This window comes from Peromyscus leucopus, chromosome 18 (assembly GCF_004664715.2).
Source record: "Peromyscus leucopus breed LL Stock chromosome 18, UCI_PerLeu_2.1, whole genome shotgun sequence".
Lineage (NCBI taxonomy): Eukaryota > Metazoa > Chordata > Mammalia > Rodentia > Cricetidae > Peromyscus > Peromyscus leucopus.
In genome coordinates this window covers 35,844,846-35,864,152 of record NC_051078.1, presented here as the reverse complement: position 1 = coordinate 35,864,152, position 19,307 = coordinate 35,844,846, and the positions used below count along the sequence as shown (strand labels likewise).

Here is a 19,307-nt window from a genome sequence, read left to right as displayed (position 1 = left end):
GTGTTGGATGGCAGTTGTGAGGGAGCGAGGTCCCTGCCGTCTTTGAGCTCACAGGCTAGTGGAGTGACATGCTTACCAGGCACCGTGACATGCGTGCTCTCTGTGCACACACACAACTTCATTTCATCAGGAACAAAGCACCCAGGCCTGTGAACTCAAGTTCACTTAATGGCTTAGAACTTGTAAGACTAGATCCATTCTGATCCTTGATGAGTCTGTGAAGATAGCTGTCTGACGTGGTGTCCTTGAAATATGGAATCAGCTAAGGGAGGGTTCTCTCATTACTCACATTTGTCTATCAAAATCTGTAGGCATTCTCTTAATGATACAGAAAATTATATTCTAGTGTTTGTTACGTCTACACTCTTCCTTACCCCAACATATTTCATTACTTAATTTCTAGCCACATGTATTTCATAGACAGAAGACCATAATAGAATCAGAAGTCAAGCAGAATATTGGAGGTCTGTAATCATAATGTGTATATATACATATATATTACATATATAATTACAGATCATATTAGTATTACACTGCATATTGCAGAGAGAGGTGGTTTTTTTTTTTTAACTCTTTTAGGGGACCTGCCACCCAGCTCCCAAATAAATCACACATACAGGCTTATTCTTAATTATGAATGCTTGCCCTTAGTTTGGCTTGTTTCTTGCCAACTTTTCTTAACCTTCAATTATCTCGTCTACCTTTTCCCTCTGGGCTTTTCCCCTTCTCTTACTTCTGTGAATCTTACTCTTACTCTGTGGCTTGCTGTGTAGCTGGGTTGCTGATCCCTGGAATCCTCCTCCTTCTCTGGCTCCTTCTTTGATCTTTTTTCCTCCCAGATTTCTCCCTCTATATAGTCTCTATGCCTGCCAGCCCATAGTCTCTCTGCCTGCCAGCTCCACCTATCCTTTCTCCTGCCTCGCTATTGGCCTTTCAGTTTTTTATTAGACCATCAGTTGTTTTAGGCACAGTAACACAGCTTCACAGAGTTAAACAAATGCAATATACACAAAAGTAACACACCTTAAAATAATATTCCCCAACAGAGAGGGGGAAGGACTGTAGATGTTCTCACTACAGAGGAATGGTGAATGGTTGAACAGGTCAATTTACTCTGTTCTACACTTTACAATGTATATATTAAAATATCATATAGAATTCCACAAGCATGCATAATTTCTATGTATTGGTTTACAAATATTTCTCAATTATTAAACATTAAAAGAAGGGTCGAGCCGGGCGGTGGTGGCGCACGCCTTTAATCCCAGCACTCGGGAGGCAGAGGCAGGCGGATCTCTGTGAGTTCGAGGCCAGCCTGGGCTACCAAGTGAGTTCCAGGAAAAGGCGCAAAGCTACACAGAGAAACCCTGTCTCGAAAAACCAAAAAAAAAAAAAAAAAAAAAAAGAAGGGTCTGGGGGACCTGGAGAGATGGCTCAGAGGTTAAGAGCACCAACTGCTTTTCCAGAGGTCCTGAGTTCAATTCCCAGGACCCACATGGTGGCTCACAACCATCTGTAATGAGATCTGGTGCCCTCTTCTGTGTACATAATAAATAAATAAATCTTTAAAAAGAAGGGTCTGGAGAGATGACTCAGCAGTTAAGAGCATTTGCTGGACTAGCAGCGGACCAGGGCTCACTTCCCAGCATGCATATAGTAGCTCACTACTATCTGTGACTCTAGCTCCAGGGGGAACTGACGCCCTCTTCTGGCCTCCATGGGCACCAGGCACACATATGGTGCACAGACACACATGCAGGCAAACACTCATACACATAAGATAAAAATAAATAAATCTTAAAAATAAATCAAATAAAAGGACACAACAGTCCTGTCATCATGTAGGAGGAGAGCAGTCTACCTCACCTAGTCAGCTTACGTTGTACTCCGAAGAGCAGTAAATAGTAATAACATTTATATAACATCTGTAAAGTGATGTGACGTATACTCTACCACAGCATTTTGTTCTCTGTCATAACATCATATACAGCAAACCACAGAAGTATAATATAATCAGAATCTAAATAAAAGTCAGGACAATAGTTCAACTTCCTATTTATTCTTTCTTTATAGTTTTGATATATGAATATACTTTTTTGTTTTGTTTTGTTTGTTTTTGAGACAGGGTTTCTCTGTGTAGCCCTGGCTGTACCGGAACTCTCTTTGTAGACCCAGATGGCCTTGAACTCAGAGATCCACCTGCCTCTGCCTTGAGTACAGAAATTAAAAGTGTGTGCCACCATGCCTGGCTCAGCTACATATCCTTAAAATTTTATTTACAGAAAGCAATGGATAATATCTTTCTGGTGTCATAATACGGGAAGGGGCAAAAGTTGAAATTGCCCAATAAAGAGAAAATAAAATATAAATGAGGTTAAATCACTGTGAAAATGAATGTGCCTCATGATTTTTTAAAGCAGATTTCCATATTCTGATTTTCATCACTTCACTTTTCATCATACTTGGAAACGAATCTTCAAATAGTTCAAATTTCAAAAGACAACATAAAATCCCGTATGTTTTTTACTTTTGGAATTGTGTCGTTCCAGTGTTAAAAATCAAGATTTTATCAGCTCATGATAAAGGCTCACATGCTGAGGTCAATGTGAAGATAAAAAAAGTCTTACAGTCTACGAAACTGAAGATCTTAAGAGGCAAGAGGACACTTTATCCAGAGTCCTGGACGAACAGAGGCTGCACGTGTCCAATCCTCAACCCAGGTGAGCACTAATTAGACTTAATTAATTAACCTTGTGACCCTTGTCTCTGCATATTGGCTGTCTGTCTCTTCATCCCCTGAACCCAAACTCCATAAGATCCTGGGTAAAATCCAAAAGGAATTCTTTGAGCTGACATTTTAAAAAAATACGAAATCCAATCTTCTCCATGTGCTCTAGAAACATAAAATATTTTCAAATCCAGCAGTCTAATACTTTCTGTCCCGAAAGAGAAGCCTCAGATTGGTTCCAGGTGCCCGCTGCACCCGCAGGACTTTCCTGTGCACATCTGCCGCTTGTGCGTTATTTGGAAGCTGGGTCCTCGTCCGTCCGTGAGAACCTGTTCCCAGAGGAAGCAGCGCCAGCACAAAAGAAAGTCCATCTGTGCAAAGGACTCCGAAACCCTTTTTGACTGTTGCATGAGAAGCAGCTGTTTCTCCTGGACGGAGAACAACTCCCGAGTTTTCATCATGTTGTTTTTCACAAAGTGATCACTCTGGTTTCAAAGGAGAAACAGCAGGGGAAAATCATTTAAACCCAATCTTAGAGAAACTTGGAACGGGGGCAAGATTTGATTTGAACCTTAAAAACATACCGCAGGGATGGTGGTGACAGCCGTCGCTGATGAGTTCTTAAGACCCCTTAGAAGTCCGGGCCTTCGTGATTCTATAAAGATAGGCCTCTGGCAATGGGACGTTGAGAATGGAGGACCAGCTGAGATAGCGTCCTCCCGTGACAACCTTCCATCAGGGTGTGTAAGAACTCTGCTAAGGATAACCCAAACTGTATCCTATGCGTAAACACACACCTCACATACTGTGTCCTCGGCTACTTCTCTGCCCTCCCCCCTTGTTAATCTGAAGACAGGATACAGATTTCCGATCACAGTATATCTTCAATGCCCGTCCAACATTAGCACCCAAATATATTATAGCGCTAAGATGATAGATTCTAAAAGCCTGCTTCCCTGTTCGTGAATTCTGTGGTTTCCTGTTTGTGCTGTAGAAAGGTCATAATTTATATCCTGCATCTAATGTATTCATTCCCCTTACAAGCTAGGAAAGCACAGTTATATTAGAAAGAACTCTTCTGTGCTTTTAATTAACAAATTAAGAGAAACAGATAACAGAGAAAAACTACAAATAAAATATCCCCTTAATCTAAACACTTAAACAGTGATTTAAAATAAAAATAGGTTTCTCAAGTTAACTAATTCCTTATAACCTCTTTTATCCCTCTAGTATTTTACTTAATTTCATTTAAATTTCAATAAGATAGAAGGGAAAGGTTTTTTTTAATTATAAAGATAAATAGTTCCAAAGCATAAATCTGAAGAATAAGTAAGAATCTTGGATTTTTGAGTCCAGGAAACCAAGAGTCGTTCATTTAAATTCTGTTTCCCAGTGATCTGTGCTTTAGGGCTCTTATGAGCAATTTTCTATTATCTTGGCAAAAGGAAAAAAAAAGTCTGTCCAGTTTTGCAGAATGACATTAAAAACAAAAGCTTTGACCATCTGAGCCACCCTCCAGGAAGTGAGCTATATTTCCTGCTCAGGTTATTGCCAGAGTCACAGAACCAACTGAGCTCATCACAATTGAAAACATAAGCGCAATTATTCAAAGAATTCTTGAAAACATGTTTACTTGCTTTGAAGAAAAATCTGGAAGCTGCCAAAGCAAAACCAGACACTGTTTCATTTTGCTTTTGTTTTTCCATTTTTACAAGTTTAATAACAAAAACCATAGAAGGCTGATAAAACAAAACAAAACTCTGAAACCTTACACCTCAACTTACCTCCCGCGCTGCCTTTGAGAAAGAGCGATCTACTGGCCATCCATGCCAGCCCAGTCCTCCGTGACTCATGCATACGTTTCATCCACCTTTGAAATACCAATGCTAGCACCAAAGCACACTTCCTTTATTCTATAGATAAAAAAACATTGTGCCTTCAAACACAGAACAAAGCAGACATCCAACTGCAAAGACAGACAGATTAAATGTGAATGCTACCAAGGAATGTAAAAGAAGACAGTGTGTTAAGTTATGGTTTGATGCTACTCCGTACATTAGGGGTTTATTCAGTATCACTTATATAGTTTTATATTGATACTTTAAATGGTAAATTTCTGTACTATTTGTACTACTTACAGCTTTAAAGTAATTTAAAATACTGGTCCTGAACTACAAGTTGTTATTATTATTATTATTATTATTATTATTATGATTATTATTATTTGAAGCATTTATCTTGTGTATTTGTGTTTTGCCTGCATGCATGTCTGTGCACCACATTCTGGCAGTGCTTATAGGCCAGAAGAAGCTGTCAGGTCTCTTGGGACTGGAGTTACCGATGGGTGTGAGCTGCCATTTGGGTGCTGGGAATCGAACCAGGGTCCTCTGTAAGAGCAGCCGCTGCCCTTAAGCACTGAGGCATCCCACCAGCCCTGAAGTTTTTGTAAAAGAGAACTTTATTATTTAAACATTAGGCAATAACAAGATATATACATATACAAGTTTTAAAATGTTTATTATATTTGTAAAGGAGAGCTTTATTATTTAAATAGTAGGGCTGGAGAGATGGCTCAGCCGTTAAAGGCTAGGCTCACAACCAAAAATATAAATAGTAGACAAAGCCGGGTGGTGGTGGCGCATGCCTTTAATCCCAGCACTCAGGAGGCAGAGAGCCAGGCGGATCTCTGTGAGTTCAAGTCCAGCCTGGTCTACAGAGTGATATCCAGGACAGGCACCAAAACTACACAGAGAAACCCTATCTCGAAAAACAAACAAACAAATAAATAGTAGATAATAGCAAGATACACACACACACACACACACACACACACACACACACACATTAAACACGCATACAAACTACACATAGTTTGTAGTCTGTTTTACTACAGATTTAACCTAGGTCACTGTGCATTCCCAGGCAAGCATTCTACCTCTGAGCTCCATCCAAAGTCCTTGTTATTTTGAGACAAGGTCTTGCTAAATTGCTCAGGTGACCTCAAACTTGGGATCCCCTAGCCTTAGTGTCCCAACTAGCTATAATAACTAGAATTACAGGCGTGCATCTTTACACATGGCTCCTAAATTTAAACTGATACTTATTTGAATTTTAATATCTAGTGTTTTAATTAAAATTTTAAAGTATATATAGCTCTTTTTCTTAGAAAGTTATAAGCGTAATTATTTTTCTAATCTTATATTTTGTAAAATCGTTTCTAAATATCAAAATTGACACCATTACAAATATGTACTGAGGGGCATTATCATTTCCTTAACTAATACATAAAGAGACAATCCATCTCTCTGTGCATTTGTTAGCCAAAATATTTTATTCAAAGCCTGAAATTTTTTTTTTTTAATTATAAGGGCAGCACTAAATGTGGTCAAAGCCACATCAGTTTTTTTATTTTTGTTTTTGCTTTATTTTGTTCACAAACAAGCTTCTTGTATTCATTTCTGAAATACAACTGTACAGAGAGAATACGTGTCATTTTATGTCACTCATGGCTACTTCTAACATTTTCCAAATAGATGCTTCACTTTTATAAAGTTCTTTTTTTGTTTTGTTTTTGTGTTTGTTTTTTGTTTTTCGAGAAAAAGGGTTTCTCCGTGTAGCCCTGGCTGTCCTGGAACTCGCTTTGTAGACCAGGCTGGCCTTGAACTTAGAGATCCGCCTGGCTCTGCCTCCCGAGTGCTGGGATTAAAGGCGTGCACCACCACCACCACCACCACCACCACCAGGTGTAAAGTGCCTCGGAATTGCTGCTGCCACATCCGGTGATCTCCAGGGAATAGTCATGTGTCCAGTGCCCACGGATCTCTCACTTCTCTCTCGCTCAGAGTGGAAAGATACACGGGTCAAGAATCAGACAGCCCTGAGTTTGAGTCACGGTACTGCCACTGAGTAGGAGGAACGGAAGAAGTTTCCTAACTTCCGAGCCTCAGTTTCTCATTTGTAGAAAAGGAGAGATGTGATCCTTATTTTGTAAGTCTCTAGCAAGGTCACACAAGATACTATGTGTACCGTATTTGGTACATAATAAACACTACAGGCCAGCTCTTACTGTTTATGACCCTCTGTTTTATCCATGCCTATCTAAAACTATGAACCAGGAATGTATGAAATCACTGGAGTCACATCCCCTCCTTTAACGGAGTATAATGCGTGCATCTCCTTTTCAGGTCTGGAATACCTTGTAGCTGGACACGAGGACGTGAGAACAGGCAAACTGGTTGTGAATATGAAAAGCTTTGTCCAGCACTGGAAACCAGCTCTCGGGAGAAGAGTCATGCATATCTTGAAAAAAGAGTGCCAGTAACTAACGCCGGAGCTGTGAGCACACAACGGCTCTTCATCTGGGTCGATACACACGTGGAACGAAAAAGACGCCTCGGAACGAAACTGGAATATTTTTTAAGTGCCAAAATGTAGAGGAAAAAAAAATGTTTCAAATGCCTAGGCCTTGTCTGACCTATCTGTTCTGGATCTGTATTTAAATACAGTTTTGTTTCATAAAGAGAACTGAAAGCCCCCGGGCTGAGAGCTGCTGTCTGTGGAACTGGCTCTGAATGGCATAGCTTTGGAGAATATTTTAATAGCGATGTGATATTTAGCACTCATCCTTTAAAGGACCGTGTCCCTGACAAGGTCTCTTCCCAGCTTTAGATATGTCATTGACATTGTATTTGATGGTATTTAAGGAATTAATGAGATTTTTAGGGATACCCCCGCCCCCAACTCTACCATCAGGAAAGGTGTTTCTTAAAAAGAGCCTTGTCTTGTGTGCTGTGTGCGGACTTGGGTGCGTGGGGCGTGAAAGGAATTTCGTGTGTGTGTATATAGTATTTCCTCGTGTAAAGCACTTTACCTACCACTGCGTTGTGAAAGTCTGGAGACGGCTGTGGACAGGAGGAGAGGAAGGGCTGTGTGAAGAGCTGCTGACACGGAAGTCTGGCCACTGTAGGCGGACAGGGGCACCGCGGATAAAGAGAACCGTGCCGCTCGGCTCGAGCCACTGGGAGAAACGCTGTAGAGATGCGACAACCTCAAGGAGAACGTCTGTGTGAAGTCTCTGTTTGGGGTGAGAGGGCTAGACCGCTAGGGACTGGTCGTAATGAAACTTAAAAAGAAAGAGATAGAGAGACTTTAAAACAAGAGAAAGGAACCCTAAATGGAGAAAAATATAAAGGGGAAGTAGGCATTCTATGTCAAAAAGGCTCATTTATTTGTGATGCACTTGTACACACTTGGAAAATTATTGTAAACACAGAATTTGTTCTATTTTTATGTTTAGTATTTAAACATGAACGTTGGACCAGTTTTCTTCCTTCTTTTATTAACAGTACATGGTCATGACATTTACCCGTTTCCTAACACAACATGTGTGATAGTTCACCAGATTACTGTTCTTCATTATCCTTCATTTTCTTTATCCAGACATAACCACGCTGCATACAGTGTCTACTGTACTTGAATTTACAAACCAGGAACCACAGTGCCGAAACCTTAGGTTCATATCCGGAGCATATTTTTCCCTGAGGTCCTGTGGACTCACAAAAAATATATATATGTTGCTTTGTGAATTTGTTTTTATATTTCATGTATGTAATAAAGGAATATGACCTCCTGACCTTTGTCTCCTGGCCAATTCTTCAATGGTGCTAAAGATTAACTTCTTTTAATAAAGGAACTTAAATCGAATTCCTTAAATTAAGAAAATTAATTATGGGGGAAATGACTTAGTGGGTAAAAGCATTTGCCATGCAAGCCTTATGACCTGAGTTTGAACCCCAGAACCCACACGATAATTAAGAAATGAACTGACACCGGGTGGTGGTGGTGCACACCTTTAATTCCAGCACTCGGGAGGCAGAGGCAGGTGAATCTCTGTGAGTTTGAGGCCAACCTGGTCTACAGAGCGAGATCCAGGACAGGCACCAAAGCTACACAGAGAAACCCTGTCTAGAAAAAACAAAAACAAAAAGAGCAAATAGAAAAAAAAGAAATGAACTGACTCAGGCAAGTTGTCCTCTGATTTCTACATATGCCAACACACCACACACACACACACTAAATTAATGTCAAAAAAAAAAAAAAAAAAAAGGAGGGGAGGGGAGGGGAGGAGGGAAGGGAGGAGGGAGAGAGTGCGTGCCTCAACAAGGTGGAGGGAGAGAACCGGCTCCCGAAGACTTGTCCTCCAACCTGCACACACACTCTCAACAGATAATCTTGAAAGAAAACAAATAAATCGTGGAGAAAGACTGCATCTCTACCCAGTTGCTCTGAGATTTCGGGACGAAGCAGAAGCCAACCCCAATGGATTTTCTTTCTGCAGCCTCTGCACACAGCATTGCCGTTTTTTAATAGCACACTTACTTTTTCTATTTTTGGTTGTGCGCCTGGCCTTTAACAGCCGAGGCCTCCCTCCCGCCCAACACACTTATGTTTTAACTCATTTACTTCTAACACTAGTTAGCAGGGAGGGTTCCCGCCCCAGCACTCAGGGCAAGGTCAGAGGGCAGCTAGCAAGGTCGTTCTCCCCTTTACTGCTAGGGCCCCAGGAGTCTTACCCAGGTCCTCAGGCTGGCGCAAGCCCCCTCTGCCCATAGCGCCATCACCTGCCCTTAAAAATTAAAAGAGTTTAGTGCTAAACTTACAAAAGGGGGCGCGTGGAATGGCTCAGGGGGTATCCGTGCCTGTCACCAAGCCTCACAACCTGAATTCAACCCCGGGGTCCCACAAGGTGGAGGGGGAAGGCTGGCTCCCCAAAGCTGGCCTCTGATCTCCATACGTGTACTGTGGCACATGTGGGCACACACATACACACACACACACACACACACACACACACACACACACACGCAAAGGTAGTATGAGAAAAAAATATTTCTATTCCAACCATCCTCTACTAACAATAGTATTTAGTGTTTATGTGTAGACTGTGTGTGCATGTGTGCTTGTGTGCGTGTGTGTGTGTGTGTGTGTGTGTGTGTGTATCTGTGTGTGTGTGTATCTGTGTGTGTGTGTGTATCTGTGTGTGTGTGTGCGTGTGTGTGTGTGTGTGTGTGTGTGTGTGTGTGTGTACCTTTTATATGATTGGGACTATATTATACATACTCTTGCGAAATCTGTTCTCGCCTGTCGCATGTCTCCCAGCTTATAACTTCTTCCTAACTATCCCAGAAGGTGAACAAGGATCCACTTTTGCAACTTACAGGCAACTTATGAAACATGCTGGTTAGCATGCCATACCCAGAAAAATAGTTTGAAAGCATCAGATTTAGAATTTCCCATTTCACTTCACTTAAAATATGGCGGCTATTAAAAATAATAATAATAATAGAGCATGAAATGGGAAACATTAAGTAGGGGAACAACTTCAAAACAATGCATAATTCTCCCCCAACCTAAAGATACATTTATTGGATGACATAGTATCTTAAAACTTCTAAAAGACAGGTCATAGTGATATCCATCCTGCTAGGGGAAATAGGTTCCTCTTTTATACACATCTGTACTGCCTAACATGCTTTCACTCATCCTACACTGCTTTGCAATTTACTTTTCCCAACAATTAAAGTTCAGTGATTTTTCAAATATGATCGAGTAATGGCATAAACTAAAAGTTTGATTTTATCTCATTTGCCTAATCATTGGGCTTTAATAGTTTCCATTTCTGTAACAAACAGCTCTAAGTGTCCCCTGGCCTAAGGCCCATATGTTAAAGACTGGGTCATCCACGCTGACGGAATGCTTAGGAGGTGGCCCCTGGAAACAGGAAGGGAAGCGCCCTGGGAGGAGATCTTGGGAGTACAGCCCTTTCCTTCCTGGACCTCTTTGATTTCGGGCTGCCGTGAGGGGAGGTGCTTTGCTCTTCCACGCTCCCACCATGAACAACACGGCCAAGTGCCCATGGATTGAAAAACTTCCATTACTGTGAACCAAAACCAGCGCCCCACACCCCCACCCCATTTAAGACGTTCACCTTGGGGTTTTGCTACAACAGAAAGCTGATTACCAAGGTCCTCTGTGACTGGAATTTCCCTTCTTAGAGTGGCTCTTTAAAGCATATTTCTTGCAACATTAAAAAGAAATCTTTATTATAATAATTCCTTAATATCTTGATTCTAAAATCACGCGCAGTCTTTCTGCCGCCGCTTTTAACCTCCTGGGAGCACCCTTTTCAAAATGTGGGTGAGGTCAGTCTTAGAGAAGGAAAAAGGGAAGAATTCTTCTTTTGCGCCCCACTACCTCCCACCCTCCATCCCTGCCAGGGCTCTGTATGTATGTTCTCGTCTGAGCATTTTACAAAATAACCACCTGGGTATTGAGTCAACAGAATCAAATCGAACTTCCATGTATGGCAGCATAGGAACCCAAACACATCCCTCAGGAGCTCCTAGGAAAGTCTACGTCCCTGGAGCATTCTTCCGGGTACCATGGGGCCATTCAGTCAGCCGATCATTGAGCAATCTCCACATACCTATCCCGATGTGCCTGGGGTCAACAGGGCCTGTGCTCTCTCTCCTCTTACATCATTTTCCATGTAGAGGAATGCTGCTAATACTTAGTATTTGATGCAATGGAAAGTCTCAATAATAGGGTAATCTTTTAATAGTGTCCATGTAATGAGGTCAGATCTGTGGGGATGTGACCATGAGTCAAGAAGCAATGTGCATCTGGCCCGATTAAGCAAACAGCAAGTCCTAGTATGGGTAAACAGTTCTTTGGGACACTCGAAGTTCTTGCAAAACAAATCCTTTTTTTTAAGTGATCAGAGACGGCACTCTGAAGGGTGGGAAAAAAAGCCCTTGAAAATGTCTTGCAGTGGCCACTCCCCTGGAATGCCTGAGAATAAGGGTGAGCGCCCCATTGGCCTCTTGTCAGAAGCCCCGGGACTGGACCGCTTTTGTGTCCATTGTTTAGATGCTCAGCAGTCCTCTGATGTAACCTTATCAAACTCCACGTTACTCACCACTTATTTCCCACAGTTTAGAAGGAAAATATTTATGAACAGCTTCAATTTTGCAAGGGAGATCAGTATGATAAGAATGGGACGGAGGCAAAGGAGTGTGCCTCGCATGACTGATAGCTTGTTTTCAGTCTCTCTCTCGGAGAAGGATGTGTCTGGATGTGCTTTCTCAAGCACGATGCTCCCGGCCCTGAATTGCAGCAAAGACATACAAATGTGTCTGTACTATTCAAGCATTAACGAATATGCTTGAAACCTATAATCTTTTAAATGATAAATACTTAGGTCTCTAGTATGCACATATGCTGAATAACTGAAAATGCAGAGAAAAAAAGAAATATGGGCTGGACCAAACACTTACTTCTAAAATGTGAGATTGCTCATTCCAGGAAGGGTAGGGATACAGCTCCACAGTAGAATGCTTGCTTAGAATGCCCGAGTGGCCCTGGATTTGATAAGTCAGAGTACGTTTCTCTGAACAGGAGGAAATAGAAGCCAGACGAGGCATCTTGCTTGCCAGAAAGAAAGGCAACTTCTTCTGGCAAATTTTCACAGCCTCAGTATAATGATCTGCTCAGAACTCCTGGGTGCTACCAGGAGTAGGAAATAAAACCCAGTGTGGTGGCGCATGCCTTTAATCCCGGCATTTGGGAGGCAGAGGCAGGAGGATCTCTCTGAGTTTGAAGCCAGCCAGGGCTACAAAAGGAGATCCTGTCTTAACAAAAACAAAAATGAAGCAAACAACAACAACAAAAATTTGGTGAATGAAAAACTAATAATAACAAATAACAATTAAGAATTTCCGGGGTCGGGGATTTAGCTCAGTGATAGAGCGCTTGCCTAGCAAGTGCAAGACCCTGGGTTCGGTCCTCAGCTCCAGTTAAAAAAAATTTTTTTCCAAGTGAGGACAGGCAGAGGCACTCCACATCTGGCGATGTAAACCTGACAACTGAGTTTGGTCCCCAGAACCCACACAAAGGTGGAAAGGGGGAACCGATCCCACAGAGTTGCCCTGTGACCTCCTGATGTGTGCCATGGTACACACACCCATCTGCCCACATACACAATACCAAAACAATTACATTTTATTTGAAGAATTCTACAAGTGAGGTACCTTTCTAAGTTCCTCTCAGATATCATTCTCACTCTGTCCTCCTAAATGCTCCTGATATGCGTCGTATTGCTGTGCCCATTTCCCAGATGAGGACACTGAGGCAGAGAGAAACCGAACTATTCAAGGGCGCTCTGCTCATATGTGTGAAGCCTGGATTTGAACCTGCACGTTTTAATTCACAAAGGTCATGTCTCTAAAGGATTGGGGATCAGAAGAGCATCCATGGGAACTGATGCCAACTGTGACATCCTCCTGTCTGTCCTCTCTCTTGGATCATGGTTGAGAGAAGAGTATTGCAACTCTACATTTCTCTCGGTTTCCTTCTCCAAACGCCGATGTTTTCTATTACATCCTGTAGTCGTGTGACTTCCTTCTCTCTTTGTCACGGCTACAACGCCACCTGCCACACGATCTCTCCTCAGACAAAATGGTGAGAGCCCCTCTTGGGCCTTTGCCCTTGGCCTTGCTTCGTAAGGTCCATCTGGGCAGAAAAAAGCTGCAGCAGGAACGACCCTGGCCAGGCTACTGTGAGACTCAGCAGCATTTCAACCCAATCCTCTCAGCTGTGACTCGGGCTGTGCAGGAGAACCCTGCTCGCAAGATGAAAGAGAAGGCGTTACACCCGAGCGAGACAAGGAAACGGGGAAATACAGCATGTCGGCACTCTGTCAACCCAGGATGGGCAGGCGGAGGCAGGAGGAGGCAAAGGCGGAAGGCTGAAGGAAGGCAGCCAGAGACAGACCTAGACGGCTCGCTCTAGGGAGAGCACGCAAAGCATTTCAAAGGAGAGCACATCCAGCCAACTGCTTCTTTACGGCCACACACCCTAACTTATCTGTTCTTGAATATGTATCACTGTTTCCATCTACTGCTTTTCTTGTCAGTTGTATTTAGTACAACCAGTGGAGATAAAATACTAAAGAAACCTTAGAAACTGATAACAAAGAAATTATAGACTGGGTTGCGGAGATGGTTCAGCGGCTAAGATCACTTGCTGTTCTTAAGAAGAATCACAAATGGCTGAAAGACATCTAAAGAAATGCTCAACATCCTTAATCATCAGAGAAATGCAAATCAAAACGACTCTGAGATACCACCTTACACCTGTCAGAATGGCTACGATCAAAAACACCAATGACAGTCAATGTTGGAGAGGATGTGGAGCAAAGGGAACACTCCTCCACTGTTGGTGGGAATGCAAACTTGTACAACCACTGTGGAAATCAGTATGGCGGTTTCTTAGAAAATTAGGGATCGAACTACCTCAAGACCCAGCCATCCCACTCTTGGGAATATACCCAAGGAATGCTCAATACCGCAAAGATACATGCCCAACTATGTTCATATCAGCATTGTTTGTAATAGCCAGAACCTGGAAACAACCTAGATGCCCGTCAACCAAAGAATGGATAAAGAAAATGTGGTACATATACACAATGGAGTACTACTCAGCAGAGAAAAACAATGACAGCATGAAATTTGCAGGCAAATCGATGGAACTAGAAAATATCATCCTGAGTGAGGTAACCCAAACCCAGAAGGCCAAACACAATATGTACTCACTCATAAGTGGATTCTAGATATAAAGCAAAGAACAATCAGACTGCAACCCACAGAGCCAGGGAGGCTACATAGCAGGGGGGGCCCTAGGATGACTGTGGCTTAGAAGAAGTTTTGGTTTTACTCAAAAATAAATAAATAAACAAACAACAAAAAAGATGACTTACTGTTCTCTCAGAGAACCCCAGTTTGGCTTCCAGACCCCACTTGTTGCCTCCCAACCATTGGCAACTCCAGCTTCAGGGGATCTGACACCCCCTTCTGGCCTCCTGGGACACTGGGCATGTGTATGGTGCACATACATGCATGTAGGCGAACACTCACGCTAAAATAATAAATCTTTAAAAAGGAAAAATTAGAAAGCCAACTTGATTTTACTCTATATTGAGATGAGATTCTAAATTCACCATTCACGGAGTACCCAGTCAACAAAATAGTTATCGCCAGTAACCATTGCCTAAAAGCCTTTTTACACAGTAACTATAACAATGGTTATCACCTTTGCCGTCATCAATTGCCAGATGCTACGCTAAACTCTACATGGATTGGCTCCTCTGGCCACATACAATAATAGCTGTGTAAGGTCAATAATATTATTAGGCTGAGACCAAGGGCCAGAGAGGTCCAATGACTATCTTGTCCAAAGGGCAGAATGAACAAGTAGCAAGCCTAGGCTTTGACCCCTCATGTAGGTGCCTTCAGAATTTACACACTTTGCCTCTATGCCCTACTAGTAGTTGGCGTAAAATTCAGCAGACATGGCTCTTTAATACAGTATCCCAGACCCATCCCTCTGCGGCCTTTATAAGGGTCTGTGTAGGGAATCAGAATGAATACTTTATTTATTAATGTTGTTGTTCTTTTGGGGTTATATATATATATGGTATCACGTAGCCTAGACTGACTTCAAACTTATGACATGTAACTGAGGGTGGCCTTGATCTTCTCGTCTTCCTGCTTCCATCTCTCAAGTGCTAGGTCTGAAGGCGTGGACCACCATGCCCAACCAGGGAGGAAAATTTCAATGAGCATCATTGGTGACATCTTGACAAGACTGAGAAACACCACCACTGGGCACTTCTCTGGAAGAGTATTTGCAATGTCATAAAATGAGTCAGTAGTTCGTCTCAGCAACTATATCTTCCTCGTTGGCTTTGTCACAAATGTCACTTTATGAATAATGGGGACAGTAGCCCTGCTGTGGCACCGTGAACTGGGTGCTAAGATTCAAAGTTCATGGTGAAAAAGGACATTCAACGGGTATCCCTCCGAGTACACTTAATACGGCCCCACTTTCTAGCCTGTGGTGAATGTGACTGAGGTGCCTGCATGGCTGTCTTGGCTATCCTAACTCCTCAGTTCACTTTGGCTGTCTACGGTGGCCTGCTGGTTCGTCTTGCTCAGAGTCCTGTTAAGACGCCAGAAAAAAGCTCTAGGCTTTCCTTCTGGTCTTGAACTAATTTGACATTGACCTGTCAGGATGCTATTCTTGAACATGAGATTGACGGACTAAGATAAAGTAAATCATTCTACTGAGACACTTTCCCGTTTTCCAACCTGCTTAATTCTCCCTCTGATAATGCCGTTTGGGCGCAAGGAAACAGTGTGAGTCTCCGGGAAAGCTTTTAATGGGCTCTTCTAATCAGGGATCTCGGTACTGGTGGCAGGCCAGTGCGGGAGATATTTTTGGTCAGATATGCCTTTCAATGCCTCATAAATCAGGCTGCCTGGACAGCCTCCTAATTTCCCTTCGGGCAGTGCCAGCCTCACGCACACACGCCACTCAGCTGCACCCCACCGTCGGCTCAAGTGAGGAGAAAGGTGAACAAGAAATGACATTGGAGACAGGCAGCCTGGGGACTGACTCCAAAGCATGGATCCAAGATACAAGCAGTCAGTATACACAGACTCAACACTTCCGGTTCTCCTTCCTGGGGGCGAGAAATAAAATACGGGCCAGCCTGTGCTCTGTTAGACATGAAGAGAAAAATCAAGGAAACGTAGAGGAGTCTCATCACGACAGAAGACTCCTGTCAGACCCACGGCAGTCTATCCAGAGACACTTGCCTGGCAGTGACCTTCAGTGACCTACAGAGCTTTTGATAACAGCTGAGAATACAGAAGAGGACATTTCCATTAGCATGTTCTATGCTTTTGAAAAATGTCATACTAAAACATTTGCAGTAACAATGCAGTGATTGGGTTCTTAAAACAGCATCCATGAATACACCTAATTTGCACACCTCCAAATTTTACAGATTTTACCAAACACCTCAGGGAAGTAGAGTGAGTTAAGAAAGCCTTGTGCCCCAACTTTTTCCTTAGCCCACTATTATTCTATTAAAACTGTATTACCCTATTACCCTACTTGGGAAGCAGTGATTTGGCTTCATTGTCTATAGCCAATTTTTCAGTATTCAGTATCTTTTTAAAATATATTTTTCTTTCTCAAACAGAAAGTAAAATAACACAGGTAAGAACAAAACAATAAGTGTCCTCCTACAACATCAAGAATGGCTTAGAGTCTATATGCTTGCCCTTTCTTTTTTCATTAACTATTTTAGTTGGCAGATAGAATAATGGGTGTTATTGTGACATTATATACATATGTATCACTGTACTTTGCTCATGCTTGCCTCCCATACTACACTTTCATGTCCCCATATTTTCCCTTTCCTAACCCTCTAAGAAGTCATTCAATAAACCCCATAGCAATGGGATTGGGGATAAAGATGGGAATAGGAGAAAATTTGATATTGATATTTTCAGGGTTCCAAACACCATCATATTAATCATCTAAATTATATTCTTCTCAGAACAACCTTTGACATAGGGATTATTACTTCATTTCAAAGATGAAAAATGTGGAATTAAGGGAAGTAAAGTAGTTTACCCAAGGCCACACAATAATTACCTAGCAAAGCCAAGTTTCCATCATCAAATCATAAGACCCTCCAATCACAGAACTCTGGTTTAAAGCTTTGTGTGCCTGTATCAGTCTGATTTTTGAGTTGCAAATCTGTACTAACTTAACACATACTCCCTATTACCCACCTATGTGGTTGGCATAGTTCTAATTCTGAGAATAAATCAGTGGACCATGCAAACGCCCTCCTCTGACTGAGCTTAGATCCTGGGAGTGGAGAGGCCTTCAGAAGATAGCTATTCTAGTCTGCTGTTTCTCGTATCGAACGTGTATTCATCCAGCACTTGATATCTGCAATGATCTGAAGGAAATTTCCAGCCAGGCATAGTGGTGTGCACTCAGGAGGCAGAGGCAGGTGGATCTCTGTTAGGTCAAGACCAGCCTGTCCTACACAGTGAGTTCCAGGTCAGCTTGGTCTGTAAAGGAAGACCCTGTCTCATAAAACAAAATTAATTTCCATCGTCCAAGAGCCAGTTCAGTGCAAGAGACCACATCATCATGACTGTACTAAATACAGTCCCTAAATGACTGATAGATTTCCAGAACGGAAAGCTATTGTAGTTGGGAAACAGCCATAGAGCAGAAGTTGTTGAGTTCTGCTTAATGCCTAGGAGGAGGCAGCAGAATCCCTCCTCCCACCACTGATAAGGTCCTGAGTACTCCTGTTGGCTTTAACTGTTTACAACAGCTCTTCCTGAAACCCCTGTGTGAGGAAGCCAAGGTTTCCCTCACGAGTCTAGCCTAGGAAATCCTGGCCAGCTCTGCTCCCCGTGAGCCAGCCAGGGGCTCTTCGCATCCAGTCGTGGTAGCACGGGAGGACTCATTGGTGAGCACCCTGAGAAGGAACAGTGACCATAATAGAAACGAAATGCTAGGCATTCCTTCAAGCCATTGGGAAGTTCCAGCACATTCCAGCTGAGAAAGAATTCAAGTCCCTCGACTCATGTCAAAACTCCAGTAGCGTCCGAATGTGCTTTGTCCGCTGACTAGACCAAAGTGCAGTAATTAACTCCAGCACCTTCCTCCGTCTTATTTATTGTCCCCTGAAGGCTGACTCTATAGGAGGTCAACCTGGGATTAAGTGAATTAGCCTCAGGCTTTGGGCAGAAACAGAGGGTACCAGTGGAGTTCCCTCTTTCGGGCTTGAGCCAACACTTGTGACCTGGAGACTTTTCACAGAATAGCCTATCCGTCAGGCTTCAAAACTGCATCCATGACTTCATGTGGCCATGGGGCAGGGACGTCTTCCCTCCAGCCAGGGTTCAGAAAGCCCATCTTTTTCTAGGTCCAAATGTATTTTTTTCAAAACACCTTTTTTCTTTTTAATCTCCCCTCAAAAATCTCAAACTCACTTTTAGTTCTATGTAAGAAAACTCACCTCTTTTTTTTTTAACCTCCTAGTTTTTCTTTTCTTGTTTCCTCCTCTAGAAGAAGAAAGAGGAATAAAAAAATAAAATGAAAACAAAAAAAAAAGTTGCTTCATTTTTTTTTTCTTACAGCCAAGGAAAAGAGGAAGGAAGAGACGCTCTGAGCAGCTACACCTTGTACAGATTCAGGCTACGAAGTGTCGAAGACACTTGCCTCAATACGACAGCAGAATTAATAATTGCACTCTACGGAGAGAGATCATCTCCTCCCTGTGCCACGGGCTCAGCATCTATCGCCTTCTGGGTCGAGTCTGCATGTCCTCATTCCAGCAATTCGAATAAAGAAAGAGGGGAGACGAGGCAGAAAGGTGGGCAAAGGCCGACCCTCGCCTGCAGAGAGCTGACTGGGAGCGGCGCAGATGAGCAGCGGCACTTCACACTGAAGAGGTGTCGCCAGCGAACTACACGTATCGCAGAGAAAGCCCCAGGGGCAAGGTGACTGGAACCTGGTCTATCACCAGCTCCCCAGCTTTTGAATTTCACCAGGCTGAGCGGAGAGAAGGCCATGCTGCAGCTTAGGGCATCCACGGAAACTCAGAGGCCCAGACTCGCTGAAATTCAGTTTTAATATGTGTCAC

The 19,307-nt window shown here is 42.7% G+C and overlaps 1 protein-coding gene across 2 annotated transcripts in view; it reads left to right on the top strand.

Moving 5' to 3' along the window:
* The window catches only part of Ntn4 (netrin 4), a 106,246-nt gene extending 97,886 nt beyond the window's left edge, over window positions 1-8,360 (top strand). For both annotated transcript variants that reach the window (XM_028880244.2, XM_028880242.2), the window contains exons 9-10: window positions 2,550-2,720; window positions 6,913-8,360. In XM_028880244.2, the coding sequence (XP_028736077.1) occupies window positions 2,550-2,720; window positions 6,913-7,049 (308 nt within the window). In that variant the 3' untranslated portion in view covers window positions 7,050-8,360. The remainder of the gene's footprint in view (window positions 1-2,549; window positions 2,721-6,912) is intronic.
* The last annotated feature ends 10,947 nt before the right edge of the window (window positions 8,361-19,307 follow it).